The sequence below is a fragment of the Rousettus aegyptiacus genome, unplaced genomic scaffold, assembly GCF_014176215.1.
Source record: "Rousettus aegyptiacus isolate mRouAeg1 unplaced genomic scaffold, mRouAeg1.p scaffold_m13_p_6, whole genome shotgun sequence".
In the NCBI taxonomy this organism is placed as follows: Eukaryota; Metazoa; Chordata; class Mammalia; order Chiroptera; family Pteropodidae; genus Rousettus; species Rousettus aegyptiacus.
The window spans coordinates 5,298,539-5,312,687 of record NW_023416309.1 but is presented as its reverse complement, the minus strand read 5'-3'; the positions used below and the strand labels follow the sequence as shown (position 1 = coordinate 5,312,687).

Sequence of the window (14,149 nt, the reverse complement as noted above, 5' to 3'; positions counted from 1 at the left end):
TATTACACCCTCATCTCTCTTTCTGCAGGATGTTTTTAGAAATTTGGCCCTTAGAGTGGTAGAGAAAGGGTCGTAGGAGTGAACTTACTCTTAGTTTATGAAATAATTAGATATAAATGGCTCTGGGCAACATCTCCCTGGCTTGTTTTAATAGGATGTTAACAAGAGAGTTTCTTGTCTATTTAATTGATAGAACTTTGAGGCAGCTCAGACAAATAACTTGGTGACCTATCAGGAAGCAGACACACTGTTCTTTCTCTTTCTCAAGCTGGTGCTTTTCCCTCACACCTCTGCTGCCAATCCTGTCTGTGATGGTCTCCTGAGTACCCATGCTCTATGGACACACAGACTACATTCCCAACCTCCTTGAAATAAGTGGGCTATATGACTAATATTCTGGCTAATAAAATGTTAGAGGAAAAAATGTTTTTAAAGCCCCTGCTTGATTTTCTAGTTTCTCTTTTCCTTTGTTGCAGCAACTGTTGACATTCCAGGTGGTAGAGTCTTCATCTGCCTGGGTCCCTGAATGAATAAGTGGAACAGAGCTCTCCCTTCCTCCATCCACATTTCCTATTGACTCAAGTAGACTCTGGGAGAGTGGTAACAAATTTTTCTTTGTTAAGCCACTGAAATTTTGGAATTGTTAGCACAGCATAAAATGCCCTTTTAATCAAATAAAATATGGTCAAGTACTTGTAAGTTGATTTTTGGCTCTACTGGCTTATGTGATAGTTAAAATAAAAATTTCTATCTCTAGTCCTCTAAACACACAGCTCACTGAGTCCCTTAATTGATAACCTAGTTTTAATAGCCACATCCACTTTCCAGAATATAATTTCTAGTGTTTGTCTTTTTATATCCTTCAACTTAGACATCCACTACAGATAAGTGACATCACACATAGCTTCTGCTTAGGTCAAGAGGAGTATAACCATGTAGCAGAAAAGACATGATGGAGATGCCACAGTTGACACCACCCCCCAAACAAGACTTCCAAAGGCAGCATGCTATGGTATCGCCATAGTGCAGGTAGTTCTTCAGCATTGGAAGACCAGAAGTTCTTTTCCCAGGACTCTAAGAAGATATTAAATTTTCAGGGACTGACTCATACCAACCAGACTCATATAGCAAAAGACTAATATATAAACCATATTCCATTTTATTTTTTATAATGAGAATTTGTTTTTTCCAGTGACTTGAATATTCATGAGCACAATCCAGCCTGATTCTTCTCTATAAAAGCAAACCAAAGAAGACATGTCACACAAAGGAAAGATAACAGATGTATATTGAAAGGCTGACTATCTTGGGGGCCATTACATCTAGATCACCAAGGTAGGTGTTGATGAATCATTGCAAAATTTGAATCTCGTCTCTCTCTCTCTCTCTCTCTCTCTCTCTCTCTCTCTCTCTCTCTCTCTCTCTCTCCCCCCTCTCCCTTTCATACACACACACACACACACACACACACACACACACACACACACAACTGGATAAATACTAACAAGTTTTTTGTTCGATCTTAATTGGACCAGCCAGTCATTTTGAGAAAACACATTGATCATTTCAACAAATGGTTGCTTTCATCTATTGTACTTATATTTGTTCTAATTTGAGGAATTCCTGTCAATCTCATATATTTAACAATCAGAATTGAGTCTTAGTGTCTCAAGACATAGCAGAAATGCCATTATAAATCTAGATCAGGGGTCGGAAAACTACAGCTTGGGAGCCAAATCTAGCCTGCCACCTGTTTTTGTAAATAACATCTTATTGGAACACATCCATGCTCATTAACTTACATATTGCTTATGGCTGCTTTGTACTACATCAGCAGAGTTGAGTAGTAACAGCAGACCTACAATATTTACTATCGGGCTTTCCTTAAAGAAAAGTTTCCTGGCCCATGATGTAGACAGTGGCTTTGTCATCTTCCAACCAAATAATGTCTCTTACCAATTGCTATGGTCCACAGATTATAGTAGAGGTACCCTCCAGGTGATGTGCAGAAAACATCCACGTGAGGAAATTCTGTGCTCGTGTGCACCAGTGCTCTCATGGTTCCGATCCCAGGTTTCAGTGGCTCAAAAAAAATCCATTTCTGTAGTGAACATGCTGTGGATCGCATTGCAGAGATCAATACTGAATATAGACTCTCAGCCTGGCCAGAAAGTTATCAAAGACTTGGATCCTCCAAAAAAATCCATCACAACCCTCTATAAATTATTCCGCTCTCTGGGCTTCAGTTTTGTTGTCTGCAAAGTCAAGTAGCCCAGCTCCGTAATGAGTTGTTGTAGGGTCGAATGAGAGAAAACATGAAAATTGTTGTAAGGTTATATGTTGTAAGGTCTTTTGTAAATGTGTGAGAGAGTACAGTAACTTTAGAAATCACTGCACCGCACTGTTTATATCTAGCAAGTGCTCAACATAATATGGAGTTTCTTAGGTGAGTCTAGCCAAATAGTTTCTTTGGATCAGTTGTTGTCCCTAAATCTTCTCAAATGTTACCCAAAGACCCTGGCACCAAATACTCTGGATGCTCTTCTCATTAGAACTCAGTCCTGAAGATAAGATACAACATCAGCACTTCTGTAGGAATGTTTGCCTGTTCCTGTGCCCAGAGACATCCTAGAGGTTTCCCAGCTCCAAGCAAACTGAACAGGAATCCTCCTGTTCAGAACAGGTAAGGCTCTGAGACACCCTCAGGAACCCAGGTAAGTTTCAGTAAGAATCACAAAGGCTGCTGCATGGGGACAGCATTGAGTATACTTGCCATGTGCCACAGAGGGTCTCTCAGATTCCTCCAGCCTGATATTCTTAGAGTAAATAAGCAGCAGTCTCTTGGGCATCATCCAGACTTCTAGAATGTATTGGCAATTATATGATTATTTCTAGGTAGAATGGCACCCAGAGGGGGGAAAAAATGTTAGAATCAGTGAATGTATACACTGAGGGCATGGTGTGTGTCTCTGTGTGTGTATGTGTGTGACTACACAAATATGGATACTGCATAAAGAGGTTGTCTGTGTGTGTGTCTGTGAGTTAACATAAATGTAATCAAGATGTGGTATATGAGAGTGTTAAGGCTATCAATTCTGGAACCAATTGCCTGGTCCAACTTCCAGAGCTGTCACTTCTTAGCTGTGTAGATGTGGGCAATATAACAGATTAGATCACTGCTGAGCAAAATAGTTTCTGCCTTACCATGACGTCCATGGGAGAATTGTTCTTTCCTGGCCTGTTAAAACTGGATTGGCCAAAAGACTGGCTTTGACAGATAGATTATGGGCAGAAATTGCAGCGTGCCTGCTCTAAGCCAAGAGCTGAAGAGGCATTGCAAGTTTTTGCTCTTCTCACCTCTTCATGAAAGAAGCCAGCACCAGATAGTCACTGACTCTCCATCCTGGGCCCCAACTAAGACACATGGAGTAGAATCACTTCAGTCAACCCACGGGTCTGTCTGGAAATGAATGCTTGCTGCTCTATACCACAGAGATTTTGCTTTTATTTATTATGCAGCAAAAATTGACTGATATAGACAAGTTATCCAATCTCTCTCTTTCTTTTCTAGGAAAATGGGGAGAATAGTGGTCCTGCTCCTGCTGCAAATGGCTATTATAAGAATTAAGTGAGTTAATACTTGTAAAGCACTTAGAACACTTTCTGGCACATAGTAAGTGCTTAATAATAAGTGTTAGCTGTTATTATTTTTGCTGTTGTGTGTACATATATGAATAAGCAGGTATCCAAGTGGATAAGAGTGGGTGAACATGGACTTAGATGTTGTATTGAGTGTGTAGGAGTAGAAGAGAGAGGTCAGAGAAGGTGTGTGGGTATCTGTGTCCATGGGGGAGCAGGCCCCTCAGCAGAAGTACTCATTGATCCGTCTGCCCGCCCTGACCCCCAAAAGCTGAGAGTCCAGGCTGGAACGGGCAGAGAGGAGTCTGTCGGCCTCGCTGAGGCTGTGCCGGGACAGCTCCTCTGAGCCATCCTCGCTGTGGCCCAGCCTCTCCAGGTTGACATAAGCACTCGTGGCCTCGGTGGAGCCCCCAGTGCGGCACTTGCGGCAGCGCCTCTGGAGAGCACCGCCACAGACGAGCAGTGTGAGGGGCAGGGCGATGACAGCGGCCACACTGATCACCACCACATTGATGAGCCGCTGAGTGGCCTCGGCGTCCACCACCTCATTGGTGGAGAAGATGACACACTGCTCCTTCCGGGGCACCAGGCTCCGCACGCAGACGCACGCCACATACTTGGTCTTAGGCACCAGCCCGTGGATGGTGACCCTGGTCTTCCCAGGCTGCACAACCACCCTCCGCATGTTCTGCTGCCCAAAGACTGCATAGAGGACACTGAAGGTGGTTGTGTTCCCGGCCTGGGGGGCCTTCCACACCAAGGTCACACTCTGGTAAGTGTCCCCTACCACTTTGAGAGACCTCACCATTCGAGCCTCCTGGGGTCCCACTTGCCCATCTGAGCGCTCTCCTGGGGCACCCATCTGGAAGTGCTGGAGGATCAGCTCCTCCTTCAGGCTGGGCACAGGGGGCCCAGTGGCCAGGACAGCAGGCTCAGGGATGTGGGGGACATGCCTGGCCACCAGCTTGTCGTTGTATGCAGCAGCTTCCACCCCTTCGCCTGTCCTTTCCCACGGTGCCTTTGGGCTCCCACCGCCTTCTGCTGAAGTCTGGGGCTCAGTGACGACAAGATTGATAAGAGTCTCGGAGGCTCCCAGGAAGTTCTTGGCCTGACAGATGTAGTCTCCAGAGTCGAGATGGGATACAGCAGGCAGGCCCAGCAGGGTCCAGCTTGTGCCATCACTGGAGACTTCCTGGTGCACTAGAGGGGGAAAGAGGCATATGTGGGAGAATGAATGGGCCCATCTGTCCCAACCTTTCTTCCAGGGCCAAGTTCGCAGCCCCTGGATTAGTGAAGACCTAGTCATCCTGAGAAAACACTGGGAGTCATTCAGCTTTCCTTAGACTAGCCAAGGGTATTGAGATCAGTTGGGCTCAAATTTGGGGCATCCCTGAAGCCCCCAGGCTGAGGCAGAGCCTAGAAAGGATCAGCCTCTTAAATCTGAGATGTTCAAACAGTTTTTGGGGGGGCCCTAAGGTTCTGCAAAACTGACCCCTCAAGGGAGGTGGGCAGGTGCTTTGGGAATAAGGTGGGTCAGACTGAATATGAGGCAGAGGCCTAGCTGGAAGCGCTCTGCCCATCCCTGCCCAGCCCCTCTGCCACTTCAATCAGAGTATTTTCAAGTTCCCATTTTAGATATGGAGCTCCTTATACAATTTTCTTTTTAAATTGATTTCAAACCCACAGTCCTAGAGCAATGCTTACTAATCTAGTTGAGGGAGACACAGAAGAAAGCTGGAAGAAATGGGAGCTTTTCTGGTCAGGTGCTAAAAAATTGTTTCTCCTCAACTTCTTCTGCATTTGGGTGACTTCTGAAATCCTCATCCCATCCCCACACTCATTCAGTGCTAGAGATGAACCATCTCTGTCTGCACAGCAAAAAGAGCACACTCTGCGGAGTCAGCCAGATTATATTAGATTCCCAGCTCTTCCTTGTAAGAGCTATTGATGTAAACCAAGCATTTAGCCTCTCAGGGCCTCAGTTTACTTATATGCAAAATAAGAAGGATATTGAGGTTGTTCTTTAAAGTCCAATGACATTAATTACGTAATATACTTAACACATGAAGAGCTCAATAAATGGTAACTCATCATTAGTTATTCCTAGTGATACTGGCTTAAAATTTACAACTGGGAAACTTACTGTAAATATTAACTTCACTAAGAGAGTATCTTCCACCAAAAAATCAGCATTTTGTTCCTCTCAGGGTAGACCCTAAGTCTCTGATAGAGTGGCTGGTGGAATATGATAGGACAGACTAGGAGCCATCATCATCATCTTCAAAGCCATTGTCCCCAAGCCCTACCTCTGGGTGAAGTTTGTCCAACTCCACTCAGACAGAATGGGAATACACAACCCTACTTAGATTACTTCCCTCTCCTTGACAAACATGCTGCCCACTTGGACAGTGACCCACCAACTACAGTCTGAGATCTCAGCATAACACCCCCTGTAGCTCACATACCTGTGCCTTTGAGTGGGTGCCCATTGACCCTCCTCCAGCTCATCTCAGGCCCAGGGATCCCAGTGGCCCCACAACGTAGCAACACCGCACTGCCCAAAGGGGACCTGATGCTGGCCACCCCTGGACGGAGTTGTGGACTCTGGCACTTCCTCACTTCCAGCTGGCTGAAGGCCACTCCAGCCAGGCTGTGAGGGCTGGCACACCTCAGCCTGGCTTCTATGAAGGCCAGGTTTGGGGCCCAGCCTTCCAGAAAATGGACCAATTCATAGAGTCGGCAGTCACACACCCAGGGATTATCCTGTAGTCCTGCAGGGGTTAAAGGGAAGGCAAGAGGTGAGCCCTGGCAATTCAGATCCGTAGGCCCAGGTTCCCTTCGCCCTCAGGGAGGACAAGGCATGTCCCAACTCAGAATCAGCAGAACTGGACTCCAGGCTCAGCTCCTTGTCTTGCTAGCTATGCAAACTTAAGCCTGGTTTTTCATCTTGAATAATAGCATTACTTCCCCTTCAGGGTTGCTATAAGCATAAATAAAGAAAAATCACATTAAGCACTGGGTAGGCCATATGGCATACTAACAAAATTAACAATTACTCCTGCCATTCTTAGACTGACCCTTATAAGCTACTGGCCAGGCAGTGAGTATTTCTGCAATATTTACAATATGTCAAAACCCATTTCTAGAAATGTTTATGACTCCTGCCCCTTGAACCCTGTCCTTAGAGTATAAGTGGCACTTTCAGCATCACCCCAGCAATGAGGATAGCTATTCTGCGCCTTGGTCCCTTTGACACAGGCTCAAAAGGAGATATTAAGAGGAGTGAGTAGGCAAAGAAGTGAAATCTTATGTCATATTCCATTCCCCTTTACTTAAAACTGAACATCTTTATAGAGCTAAAGGCAGGTCACCATACCCATTCTGTCAAAGAATCTTCAACAGACAGAGGGGTATCATGTGTCCTCAATTCTAAGGCACAATTCCTGTTTATATGTTTGCATTTCTGAAATTTAAAATGAACACGTTTAATTTTATCTCCTTTTTATCACCCAAAGACTGTTATTAAATTTGATAGTGTGTCTAATAATCAATGGTACATATGTTTACATACACATATTTAACATATTTAAAAGGTGGACTGTCAAGGGTTGAGGAAGCTACATTCAGATCTACTGTATATTTATGACTCTCAGGTCCTTTTGAAGAGTAGCTGGGAGGGTATCGGTTCTTTCTCCCACTCACCCCTGCCCCATCCTACTGGTGGCTGCTACCATATATCACTGGTTAAATGCATGTAATGATACAGCTGCACCCCAAGATTCTTCATTGCCTGGCTGTGGTGGTGAGCTATCTGGATTTTACCTGTTACAAGAGTCCCCAAAGAATGAAAGCAAAAGGCAAAGTTAAAGGACAATGAAACATCCACCTGTCAGATTGGCAAAAGTTAAACGTTTTGGCCATTTTAATTGTTAGCTTCATGAGGGAATAGATTTTTCATCCATTTTGCTCATTGCTGCATCCTCAGCATCTAGAATTATGCCCATTTATTCGTAGGCATGCAAATAAACTTGCAAAGTGAACACATGCATGAGCGGTCTCATACACTGATGAGGGTGAGAATTGGCCCAGCGTGTTAAGGACTATCAGATTGATTTTAAAATATCTAATGTAACTTAGCAATTCCGCCTCTCAGCTCTTATCCTAGTGAAACATTTGTCTGCATGCACCAGGCTATATTGCCAAGAATGTTCTCTGTGGTGTCATAGATGTTAAAATTAATGAAAACAACCTAAAGGTCCAGTAAAGGGGGAATGGCTAAATAAACGGTAGTATAACTATACTATTGAATATTATCCACTAGTTTAAAAAAATGAAGTTGATCTCCAAGACATACTACTAGATATAAAATGTTAGTGCTGGTTGATACATATGATGTGATAAAATTTTCTGCAAAACACACAAATAAAATTTTTCTATGTACATATGCAGATCTATCTACTGTAAGAGACAGAGCATGCAAATAAACATAATAGTGGCTACCTTTTAGGAGAGGAAGAAGGAACTAGAATCAGAAGAGGGGACAAAGGGGCCTTTCACATTTTGAGTAATATTTTAAATTTAACACATATTCATGTATGAGTTGTATAATTAAAATTAAAATTAATTTTGCAGAGTGTTATGCCCCTACCTGTCACCCTCTGAGCCAGACAAGTTCCTTGGGCAGGAAAAGAGATCTGGTTCACCTAGTAAGCCATTGGTTTGTTAGGAATAGAATAGGACAGAATCAAAAAAAAAAAAAAAAAAAAGAGGGTCCAGTTGGTATAACTCAGTCTACTCTTCTTTGGGAAACTGAATCTCTGGGACTATCTCCTGGCTACGTGACTTAGAAGGTCTCTTGTATCTCATTTTTCTTATTTGTAACACTGAGTCAACGCCTTTTGCCCTGGTGCCTGACATGATTGTTGGAATAGCGTTACCAGATACAGAAAAAAGACACTCAGTTAAACTGGATTTTCAAATATTTTTCTATATAAGTACTTCCCTAGACAATGTCCTTAGGTAAGAAAGTTTGTAGGGTGAAAAGTGCTGGACTGGGGTTTGCTGTTCCCTGTCCTGCTTCCAGGAGGTGAGGCTCCCAAATAAGCCCTCCTTAAGAGACTGTCCCAGGACTCAGGGCGGGGGCTATCCCAGACTACTCTAAGATTACTCCAGCCCTCAGTGCTGGACCCCATCTGAGCCAAGGCAGTCTCCAAGCACATCCACCCAGGAGGCTTCTCTTCTGATACTACCCACCTCATCTCTCCATGACCCACTGTAATTCCCATCCCCTCATGGGACAGGGTAAAGAGAACCAGCCTATATGACAGGAGCTTTAGGCCCAAACTCTCCACTTACCAACTCCCAGGTTATGTATATTCATCTATAAAACAAAGGGCATTTACTTGCACTATCTACTCCTGGGATGTAGTGAGGGTTAAGTTCTATGAGGGGGCAAGAGGGAGTTGTGGGACCCTTCAGTTCCACACTAATGCCGATGGCCAGGAAGGACTGACATTAGCAGAGTAGGGAAGGCCCCATGTACCTTCACATGCTTTGAAGACTGTTGAAATTTGCATCCCTAGGAGGAGACTGAGGTGACAGTTAGCATGCAGTGTGTTTATCATGGGGGAAGGAAGAAAGCAGGAGAGAGACATGGAGCTGTCGCATGGGCCTGTTGACTCCTTGGGGGTCTCTGGAGCTGAAATAGCTCAATAGGATTGTCCCAGGTGGCTAGGCTTTGAGATTCCCACATGATAGGTCTTTGGATGGGGACTGTCCCGAGAAAGGGGGTGTGACCTTGGGCAAGGCTGCTCTGCCAGTTGAAGCTGTCCCTAATGAGGCTGACAGCTGAAGGCTGCTGCCGACAGCACCTCAAGAAGCAGGGCAGCTAGTCCAAGCTAGGTGGGATATCATCGTGCCTGCCACATGTACCCACTGTCTTTACACACACAACGCCGACCTTTTGAAATAGATATTTTTACTAACCTCTCTTTACAAAAGGAAACTAAGGACACAATACCTAGTAAGAGGCAGAACTGAGATTTCAACTGCAGCAGTCTGACTGCGCGCTTCAGCTCCTAAACCTACAAATATGTGCCTCTCACTCAGTTTTCACTTAAATGCGGAAGGCAGGTGTGATTTCTATTTTCCAGGTAAAGAATTGAAACTCAGAGAGGTTCGGTATCGTGCCTCAGACTTCAAAGTGGTTCCAAGTGAAGGATGCGTTCTCTTACCTAGGACCATCCTGGAGTGGTGTCCGGGAAGGAAGGGCCCGGTCTGCAGGTGAGCCCAGGTAGCCAGCAGCTCTTGCGGGAGTCTCATCAACTGGTTGCTGGAGAGGTCGAGAAAGGTGAGATTCCCCAAGAAGCGCGCGGCCTCAGAAGGCACGGCCAAGAGGCGGTTGGCCTGCAGGTCCAGCAGCCGCAGCTGGGGGGTGTCCTTGAGCGCCACCCAAGGGAAAGCGGTCAGGCGGTTCCCTGGTAGGCGCAGCTCACGCAAGCGGCGCAGGCCCCGCAGCATCAGGGCGCTGAGCTCGCTGAGGGCGTTGTAGGGTAGCCACAGCTGTTCCAGGTGGTTCAGCAGCCTGAAGGCTTCCCCCGGCACCCTGCGAATGGCTGTCCGTTCCAGGCACAGTCTGGAGGTGTCCGGAGGGACAGACGCAGGGGGCAGGGTCATATCAGGGTCGTTGCACACCACAGTCCTGGTCACAAAAATGAGGGATATTTATTTGAGCAAGGGTCCGTAGGGTCGGAAATACCACCCTCCCCGACTTCCCTTCAAGAGGCCTACTGGGCTGCACGGGAACACAGAACACCAAACCCAGGCTCCAAGCTGGAAATGGGCTCAAAATAAAAAGGCTTCTGTTTTCTCTTTTGGGGGGGGGGGGGCGGCAGCTCTTCTTACTTAACAGCCTTTCACAAGGTCCTGGGAAGGCTGTTTGATTTTGGTCACTGGCAGGAAGGACCTCAAGCTTAAATTGTTGGGTACTGTTGCAGCCTACACCACCTGCAGTGCACTAAGGATGAATAAATACGATTATCTTGTGCATTATCCCATTGCATATATATGCTAAAAGCATTCGTTTTTCTAAATTATACTTTAGTTTTTGTGCCATTTTGGCTTTTCTTCATTAAAAAAAAAAATGTGCCGAGGGCATCAAAAATGGAAATCATGGGGCGCCTCAACCCTCTCCTGACTCTGAGGAAGCATGAGATAGATGTTCAAGGTGTTTAAGAGTTGGGACTTTGCAGCCCAGCAGTTGGTTTCACATCCAGTCTCAGTGCTTACTGGTTGTGTGTCCTCGAGTATATTACATAATTTCTATTTCCCTCAGTTTCCTCATAACAGTAGACTCCATGGCACAGGGTAATTTAGGGGTTTATATGAGACCATGTGTGTACCAGCTCTGCATATCTGTCACCCATAGGAGCCCAGGGCTATTGATCACTGTCATAAATTTCTGCATCCCAGCACTGCAAGTAGATCAAGTCAGTCTTACCAGCTCTTTCCAAGGCATCTTCTATCCAAACAGTGACATCTTAAACCTTGTTCTATTAAGTTTGGTACTAAAGCGGAGGTCAGATAACGGGAAGCAGTCTTGCCCTCAAGCACCCTACAATTCACGGCCGTGTTATATGTTATCACAGAGAGCAGTACACTAAGTAAAAAGGGAAAGATTGTCAAGAAGAAGAGGGCTTCTCTGCTCACATCAGAGGAAGGGGAGTTGTTTTGCTTTGTTAAGGGAGGTTGTTCTCTTGTAATATCATAACACGTTGCTCATATCAGGCCTTCCTGCTTAACACTCTCCACTAGCATTCATCAGTTTAACTCTACTCAAGTCGGCTGGGCTTGGCTTCTTTTCTCTTGTCAAAGATGCCCACAAAAGGCACGGTTACTTTCCATTCACTCATATTCTTGAAATATACATGGGACCTCTACTGAGCGATGGGTGCTGTGAACATTCAGAAGAATATCAAACTCACAGCCCCTGTCCCCACAGTTTATACACTAGCTAAGAACGAAGGAGCATTGAAGGCAATGATATTTTCAATGATAATAGAGGCTTGGGTGATGCAAGGAGGAAGGATGTAGGAGGGAGGAAGGGGATTCATGGGAAAACTGGTCTTAGAAAGGAGAAAAAACAGTTATGGAAGGATCAAAAAAAAAAAAAAAACAATAAGAGCCCAGCATAGGTCAACAGCACAGCTCCTAGTTGGGAACAGTAGGCACAAAGAATGTGGCAACATATCTATCCAAGCGCTCTGACTGTCCCCTGCCCCAGATAACCCCAGTACCCACCGGTACACATGTTCTGTTTATGATCACAGGAGTATAGAGCATGGGCAGCTTGCCCAGGCTGCTCAAACATATGGGCTAGGCCCTCTGAGAGTCCTTGGTTAGAGATGGGGCTGAGGAAGGTGTCTGAGGCCAAATAAGCCTTCGTCTGACTGTGCCTGTGGCCATTGGGGACCTCAGGGTCCCCTATAGCCTTTCATGGCCTCATTCCCCTCAATGTATACTCCATGCACATGGACTGGTGCATATCAGCCAGAAACTGTCAGGCAGGTAGAGACCGATGGTAAGAGCTCTGGTTTCAGAGGAGGGATGGCCACTGGCTGACTTTAGGGGACCTAAAAACTGCCCTTGGAATTTTATTTTCTATCCTAAGGCTAAACGCTACCAGCAGCCCTCCCCTGGTTCCTGTCCAGGACAGGATCACTGATGAGAAGAGCTCTAAAAATGGAACTAAAGCCAGGTCTACCATTGACGTTGTGTGTCTTTGAGCCCTGTACTTTCTGTGGGTGGCAGGAGAGGCCCTTTGTTACCCTGGTCACACTGTCCTTGGCCTCAGGCTATTTCCTGGCCTGCTCAGGGCTCAATCTTGTCTTCCCTTGGGGAGAGGATCCTTACCCCTGATGATTTATACGAATCGAAGCATCAAAGATTTGGACCAAAAGTGGAGCTCTTCCTGTTCTTCAGACCATGTGGGGGGTCCTTTCCTTGCAGTGCTTCTCCCCTCTTTGCCTCCCCTCACACCCAATCAACTCCACATCCATTGCCAGGATCATTGAAAGAATCACACTGATAACACTGTTTCCCTGATTATCAGTGCGGAAACCATCAGTGGCTCCCCAACACCCATTTAAGACAAACAAGAAAAGGAAGCCAGAATTCCAGAAGCTTGGGAAGATGGTGGGAAAGGCCCTGAGCCAGGGGCTGAAATCTTTGAGCAAGCTGGGAAGTGTGATGATCATTAATGGATAAGCTGAAGAGGTCAGAGGAAGGATGGTTTAAAGACACCCAAAGAGAAAGAGAAAATGAGCCATGGTGGAAGAGCAAGGGTCCACAAAGCCCAGTGGCCTAGCAACGTCCATGGAGGGGAGGAGGAAAGGATGGAGGAGCTCTCAGGGCTCAGATTGGAGATGAAGAAAATCAAAGAGAGATTGAGGAAGGAGGAGTGCTTGTCTGCAATGGAATGAGCACTCCTGGCCTTTCAGAGAGTCTCTAGAAAGGGGTCGAAGCTGAGGATCCTGGGGGCTGTGCCAGAGAAGACTCAGAGGGGGAGAGCATGAGGAGGCGGATGGTCCTATCCTGGATGGGGTGGTAAGAAATACATGGGATCTGATTTGGTACTCCCAGGAGGTGACGCAAGAAAATGGGAGAGGTCTGGGAAAGAATAAGCTAGGGAGATACAAGAGGATGATTGAATGGAAGGAAGGAAGGAAAGAAAGAAGGAAAGAAGGAAAGAAAGAAAGAAAGAAAGAAAGAAAGAAAGAAAGAAAGAAAGAAAGAAAGAAAGAAAGAAAGAAAGAAAGAAGGGAGGAGAGGGGATAAAAAGAGGTAAAGGGGAGACTTCCTGGGCCCTTAAGGAGGTTTCTCTCTACCAGGATCCTGGAGGAGGACTCAGGAAGGATTTCCTGGAGTCGGCACACCTGTATCCCATCCCCATGTGTAAAGGTACCTAGTACTTCCCAGGCTTACCCATGTCCTGCTGGCTGGACAATAATTCAATGCAGACCAGTCCTATAGGAGCCTTGAGTTTAAAAAGCCAGAGAGAGGGAGATCTTACTTGGCTACACTCTGAGGGCCTGGCATCCAACCCTCCCAACCCAGCCTAGCTGGTGGAGCAATGGAGGCTGGGCTACCCATCCCGTATACCTGGTGCCATACCTGGCTTTGCTGCCATCACCCAGGACGTGGAGGCTGCAGCTGCACTGAGAGGGACAGGAGCCCCCGGCCCGGGAAGACCCCATGAAGACCAGGAGCCAGAGCATGCCCACCGCCACCCTCATGGCTCCTGGCTCCTCTGTAGCCCAGGCAGGGGTCTGTCTCTAGACTGCTCTATCCTGCGGGCCCAGCAAGCCCAGCATCTACTCATTGGCTCTTTGTCCCCCGCCCCCTGCACTCCCGCTTGGTGCCATCAGATAAACATGGACAGGCTGGGGATTAGGGAGGGGAACTCCGGCCACAGCACTCAGCGGCTTATTGCTTCCTGGAATCACCCAGTCCC

General features: G+C 46.3%; 1 protein-coding gene across 1 annotated transcript; it reads right to left on the bottom strand.

Moving 5' to 3' along the window:
- Window positions 1-1,463: 1,463 nt before the first annotated feature.
- LRIT1 (leucine rich repeat, Ig-like and transmembrane domains 1) lies at window positions 1,464-13,946 on the bottom strand. The gene is made up of 4 exons (XM_016130165.2): window positions 13,810-13,946; window positions 9,873-10,339; window positions 6,105-6,410; window positions 1,464-4,839 (listed from the first exon to the last, which is right to left on the bottom strand). The coding sequence occupies exons 1-4, from the start codon at window positions 13,929-13,931 to the stop codon at window positions 3,863-3,865; spliced, it is 1,872 nt and encodes a 623-aa protein (XP_015985651.2). The 5' UTR covers window positions 13,932-13,946; the 3' UTR covers window positions 1,464-3,862.
- Window positions 13,947-14,149: the final 203 nt, after the last annotated feature.